This window comes from Otolemur garnettii, unplaced genomic scaffold (genome assembly GCF_000181295.1).
Source record: "Otolemur garnettii isolate 467f Iridium unplaced genomic scaffold, OtoGar3 scaffold00031, whole genome shotgun sequence".
Taxonomy (NCBI): domain Eukaryota; kingdom Metazoa; phylum Chordata; class Mammalia; order Primates; family Galagidae; genus Otolemur; species Otolemur garnettii.
Window position 1 is genome coordinate 6,213,313 of NW_003852426.1, and position 6,145 is coordinate 6,219,457.

Genomic DNA, 6,145 nt, shown 5'->3' on the forward strand with positions numbered 1-6,145 from the left:
GAGCAGGGCCTTGGCCCTTACCCTGGCCCCAAGCCACATTTATGATACAACCCATCATAGCTGGATTTAAAAAATACACAAAAATATATATAATATACATTATAAAACCTAGGTGGGGTCTGGAGGTGGCCTGAGCGATATGCAAACTGTGAAGACCATCAGAAGTTCACGCATGGTTGGTGGATGAGGAAGGAAAGGGCACAGTACTTCATGTGAATGCATAAATACCCAGGGCTGGCCCCTAGACTGGCCACGCTGGCCCTCAGGAACCTGGGTACAGAGAAGGGGCAACAGGGGAAGGGTTAACCTTCAGTCTCAGAACTGGGAGCTGCTGTTCCAAGACAGACTGAGTTGGAGAAGAACAGAATGGAGCAGTGTGCACCAAGCATTTGTCAAACCCAAGTGGAAATATCAAAGCCTTCTGCCAGCCCTGCTCCCCTGGTCTCTGGTCTGCCTGGAGGTTGGGACTGCATCTTCCTCTCTACCTGGCCTTCAGTCCTATTTCTCAGCCTGGGCCTGCCTCTGGGGAATGCTGGGGCCCATAGGCACCTCATGCCCGGGGACAGGGCAGCTTGGAGGGGTGCCTAGAGGCTTCTGGGGCCCTGGGTGGCTTATAGGCTGATAGGGTGCTAACAGGTGCTTAGTAGCTGTTCCCCTCCCCTCTTCCTGCCTAGTCAGAAATAGGAGCTTTCCTGCCCTGGGGGACTCTAGGAGAAGGTGCTCTTGTCTAGGCCCCCAAGGAGGTGCCACTCCTCATTCCCAGTACAGAGGCCCTCCCCAACCCTATGGCCAGCTCCTGCTCCAGGGAGGTAGTGTAAACCTGGACTCTGGGGACAAGCAGCCCTGGATGAGAACTCCAGCTCTGTCCACCGCTCCTGTGGGTCCCTCAACTTCTTGGAGTCTCAACATTTCACCTAAAACAGAGACCCATGCTTGCTTTGCAGGGTCTAAGGATGGCACAAGCCATTTAAGGAGCCTTGGCACCAGGCCTGGCACATAGAAGGTGCAATAAAGTGGCGGCCCATTTGTTTTCTCAAGCTAGCTGTGACTTGAAAGTCTCCTTCCTCAGCCTCTGCATGCTGACTCTCCCATCTCCATTCTACCTCACCTGCCCATCACACTCCCCTGGAGGGGGGACAAGTGGACACACATGCTGAAGCCCAAAGGTGTCCTCCATCCCCACTTCTTGGAGGTCACTCAAAACTGGGCAGAGCTGAGTGATGGAGAGTTAGTGCCACTGCCAGCCTTCCTCTCTCTTCTCCCACAATTAAAGCGCAGAATAGTGGCAGGGAGTGTATGTGCTGGGGTAGTGGGGAGGCCTGCTGGGTCCTGGGCCTTAGGCCTGGCAGGTGGATGAGTCCTCAATCCTGGACCCCCGGAGGTACCAGGCAGGTATATGGAGAAGATGCTCCTCTTGTGTTCTGGTGGGGGGTTCAGAGGGTACCCTAGTCTTTGACAAGCTTGTAGACATGATGCTGGGCCCCATGCTCACTGGTGGAGACTTCAAAGACAAAAGCAATGACAAGCAAGGTCTCCTGGGAGTCCCGACTTGTGACCACCTGGAAGATGGGTAGGAAGATTCAGGAGGTCAGGCAGAACAGGGCCACAGGGCAGGGGCTGAGCAGACCCTTTCTTTCCTGGTTTCAGTTCTCATCTGAGTGATGGGTCTGGCTACCTAACTTTGACCCATGGCCCTCCCAGGAACCCCAGGGACCCCTACTGCCCCCCACACCTGCAGGATGGTGAAGTTCTCCAGGACACTGTTCATCATATACTTCTCAGGCAGGTGTTTCAGCTTGTGGATGAAGTTGATCATGTACTCGCACATGGGTGAACGGTGGATCCGGTACACAAAGCGCCCATTCTCCAGCCTGGCATACTCAGTCTGCAGAGGGCCCCAAGAGTGTATCACCCAGTCTGCCTGCTCCCAGCCCCACCACAGCACCTCGGCCACCACTCACCTCCACCTTCTCCACCACCTGCTTGCCAAAGGAGCACACCTTGGTGGAGACACTGATGGTCATGCTATCAGCAGAACTGTACTGGGAGCTGACCCCATAGAAGGCTCCTGGGCCCTCCTGGATAGTGCTGTTGAGGTCAGCCTAGGGTAGACATTTGGGGGTGGGGAGGCGTCAGGTGCTGGCAGAGGCCGGAGGGAGGCTTCCTGCTACACCTTCCCACTGCACATGGGCATTCTACCCAAGAGCCCATCTCTGGTACTCTGCCCATGGGCCACAGGGAGACAGCAGCACTGGGGGCAGTGTGGTAGGCCAGGGTGTGCTGCACATCTGGGCTAGGGAAAGGGGTTGGGAGCAGAGAGGGCCCAGGGCAGCTCACCCAGAACTTGACAAGGAAGAAGGCATTAGGGGGCCCCTTCTCATAGAGTTCTTTCAATCCACCCTTTTTCTCAGGGAACTTGTCGTAGATCTGGCGCACGTCAACGGCCTCCAGGGGTGGGTCTGAGAAGGCGGGGTTTGTTTGTCCGATATGCACAAATAGGTGTTTGCTGTACTGTGGGGAGGGCCCAGACAGGGTCAGGAGAGCATTGAGCATGCTGGTTTAAGGTGGGGACGGGGCTGCTGCACAGTGACAGAGCTGCCCGTAGCTTCTCAGACAGGCCAGATCCCCAACCCCAAGACCATGAGCTGTGATCCTGGAACACCGGGCCAGCCTGTCCATGACTGTGCAAAACCTCACCCCAGCCTCAAACACATTACCGTGTCAGGGTCTCGCTGAACCTCCATAAAGGCTGAATACTCCAGGAGCCGCAGCCGGGAGGAGGCAATGGTACGGTCCTGCCACACGGGCACAGAGGCAGCAGCTGGGGGTAGCGGGGCCAGGGGCTCATAACCTGGAAAGGCAAGATAGAGCCTCATCTGCATAAGAATGGCCCATGGTTGCAAATAAACCTGCATGGCCTGAAGAGCCTCTGTGCAAATTAGAGAACAGTGCCCCTTTGGGGTAGGAACATGGATTGGATTTTAACTCCCCTACTGGTGTCCTTGTACAATGTACAACCTGCACAATTAATATGTGGTGGCCCTAGTAGTATATACCAAGAACATTTTTTGTGTGTCAGTATTAATGTATGTTTAAACAGGAAACATAGAAGCAAAAAGGATAAATAATAATTACCCAGAATCCACCTATCTAGAGAGAGTAAAACCCTATTAAGATTTTGGTGTATCTCCTTACCAGGAGTTTTCTATCCATGGAGATGTATGTAACTGTAATACTTTTATGGTGTTTACTATAGCTGTGTATTGGCTATGGCTTTGTGCCAGAGTTCTGGAAGCAACAATGTACAAGGTAAAAGAGCTATTTCTGGCCTGTCCCAATCCCTTACAGATGCCATCTCCCCCTCCCTCCCAAAATACATACACAAACACACACACACAGTTGGGCCCCAGCTCTCCTGAGCAGAGGCAGAAGTGAAGGTGCCAAGGGAGAGAGGTGGTGGCAGCAGCTTCATGTGGGGAACTTACTGCTGAGTGTTGGTGGCAGGGGTGGTTGGATGGGGTAGGCTGGCTGTGCAAAGGGCTTGATGCTGTGGACAGGAGCAAGCCTGGTTAGAGGGTTACCCTCTTTCCCACCTTCCACCTGGCCCAGCCTCATCTGGGGCTCCAACAGAAGACCACCTAGCCTTTCTCTTGAGGCTGAGAAATACATCCTGACAAGCTAACTCATAAGCTTGTTTTCTTCCCATTTTAACTTTTATGAAAACCTGCCGCATCTCACAACTAATGTGCACGTTTAATGTAGCATTTCAACCCCACGCACCCACCCTCATCTTTAAAAGCTATTTAAGGGGCAGCACCTGTGGCTCAGAGGAGTGGGGTGCTGGCCCCATGTGCCGGAGGTGGCAGGTTCAAACCCAGCCCTGGCCAAAAACTGAAAAAAAAAAAAAAAAAAAGCTATTTAAGCTGAAGGTGTTTTACAATGAAAGTTGTCATAAGGCCAGGTGTGGTGGCTCATGCCTGTAATCCCAGCACTCCATGAGGCTGAGGCTGGTGGATTGCCTGAGCTCACGAGTTGAGACTAGCTCTGAGCTGGACCAAGACCCCATGTCTAAAAATAGCTGGGCATTGTGGCGGGTGCCTGTAATACCAGCTACTCAGGAGGCTGAGGCAAGAGAATCGTTTGAGCCTAAGAGTTTGAGGTTGCTGTGAGCTATGAGCTCACAGGTTTGAGACCAGCCTGAGACACAGTGAGACCTCACTGCAAAAAAAAAAAAATAGCCAGGCATTGTGCTGGGTGCCTGAAGTCCCAGCTACTTGGGAGGCTAAGGCAAGAGAGTCACTTGAGCCCAAGAGTTTGAGGTTGCTGTGAGCTATGATGCCATGGCACTCTACCAAGGGGACAAAGAGAGACTCTGTCTCCAAGAAAAAAAAGTTGTCATAGAATTGAAGAAACCAAGCATACTTGACTTCCTGACTTGTTAACTGAGAGGTTGACTCAGAGATTTGAACGTAAGACAAATGAAGGGACAGTGGGGTGAGTGGGCTGATGAATGCACGTACATGGATGTGCAGAAAGGGCATTAGTTCTTCCACTGCTACTCTCCAGCCCTCTATTTTTTTTTTTTGTAGAGACAGAGTCTCATTTTATCGCCCTCAGTAGAGTACAGTAGTGTCACAGCTCACAGCAACCGCCAACTCCTGGGCTTAGGTGAATCTCTTGCCTTAGCCCCGCGAGTAGCTGGGACTGTAGGCACCTGCCACAACACCCGGCTATTTTTTGTTGCAGTTTGGCCAGGGCCAGGTTTGAACCCACCACCCTCAGTATATGGGGCCGGCACCCTACCCACTGAGCCACAGGCGCCGCCTGCCCTCTATTTTTGAATAAAATTTTGCTCAGCTGTTGCTGAAACCCAGAAGGGAGGGGAAGCCCCACATGGCTGCCAGGAGAAAGAGGGCATGGGAAGGATGAGCCAGCCATAATACTCACTCCTGAGAAGGTCCAGGCTGCTGTCCCAGGAGAGCAGGGCTGCTCCAGAACTATGAAGATGGAACAAAACCAAGAAACCCCTCAGTACCCCTCAACCCCACTAAAGTCCATCCTTTACATGTACCCCACCCTAGCCCACCTCTCAGGATCCCCGTACCCGTGAGGAAGTGGAGAAGACGGCCTGGGGTAGAGGGGAGGGTGGGCTGAACTTGTTCTGCAGGACACTGGCAGAGACGATCTGGGCGGAGGACATGGATGCCATGCTCTGGAGGGCTTTGTCCTTGGAGACCTGGTCCTGGGGAATGGGGCCAAGTGAAGCCTAGGCCAGGGGCAAGGGCCCCCTCCTAGGCCTCAGGGCCCAGGGAGTCCAGGTCTGATGCATGGTCTCAGGAGAATCTCTACTCTTTTCTGGTCTCAACCTCCTAGGTACACATCACCTCTGACCACACTAACAGTAAGAAAAAATTTTATTCCATAGCCTAGTATATATTGATATGTCTTCTTATTATATGTCATACACACTCCTATTTTCTATTTTGTTCCATTAGTGGTTCTCAAGGTATGGTCCATGGACAAACAGCACAAACATCACCTGAAAACATGTTAAAAATGAATTTTTTTCAGTCCTGGCAGCCCTTTTGAAGGCTAAGGTAGGATGGGTTGAGGCCAAGAGTTCAAGACCAGCCTAAGCAATACAGCAGGACCTCATCTCTACTAAAAATAAAGTGAAATAAATTAGCCAAGTGTGGTGGTGCACACCTGTAGTCCCAGTTACTTGGGAGGCTGAGGCAGGAGGATCACGGGAGCCAAGAAGTTTTGAGGCTATAGTGAGCTATGGCACCACTGAACTCTAGCCTGGGTAATAAGAGTGATATATCCTATCTCAAAAAAAAAAAAAAGAGAGAGAGAGAAATGTATATTTTTAGGCCCTGGACCTACTAAATCAGAAACTCTGAGGGTAAGGCCCAAAAACATTTTGACAAACCCTCTAGGACAGCAGTTCTCAACCCGTGGGTCATGACCCCTTTCTTCCATTTGTAACAACACAGCAATTAGGAAGGTTGAGAACCATTGCTCTAGGCGATTGCGATGCACACTAAAGTTTGAGAACCACTGTATTTCATTTCTTAAAAATGCTGGCTTGGCACCTATAGCTCAAGCAGCTGGGGCGCCAGCCACATACACCAGAGCTAGCGGG

At 51.8% G+C, this 6,145-nt stretch overlaps 1 protein-coding gene across 2 annotated transcripts in view; it reads right to left on the bottom strand.

Moving 5' to 3' along the window:
* Positions 1 to 6,145, bottom strand: part of TEAD3 (TEA domain transcription factor 3) — a 25,698-nt gene continuing 19,553 nt past the window's right edge. The window contains exons 6-13 of one of the 2 annotated variants that reach the window (XM_023512845.1): positions 5,105 to 5,242; positions 4,948 to 4,997; positions 3,486 to 3,547; positions 2,718 to 2,851; positions 2,338 to 2,511; positions 1,962 to 2,102; positions 1,733 to 1,885; positions 1 to 1,559 (exon numbers count right to left, since the gene is read on the bottom strand). In XM_023512845.1, coding sequence (XP_023368613.1) covers positions 1,446 to 1,559; positions 1,733 to 1,885; positions 1,962 to 2,102; positions 2,338 to 2,511; positions 2,718 to 2,851; positions 3,486 to 3,547; positions 4,948 to 4,997; positions 5,105 to 5,242 — 966 coding nt within the window. In that variant the 3' untranslated portion in view covers positions 1 to 1,445. The remainder of the gene's footprint in view (positions 1,560 to 1,732; positions 1,886 to 1,961; positions 2,103 to 2,337; positions 2,512 to 2,717; positions 2,852 to 3,485; positions 3,548 to 4,947; positions 4,998 to 5,104; positions 5,243 to 6,145) is intronic. The other variant, XM_023512844.1, reaches the window with a different exon arrangement.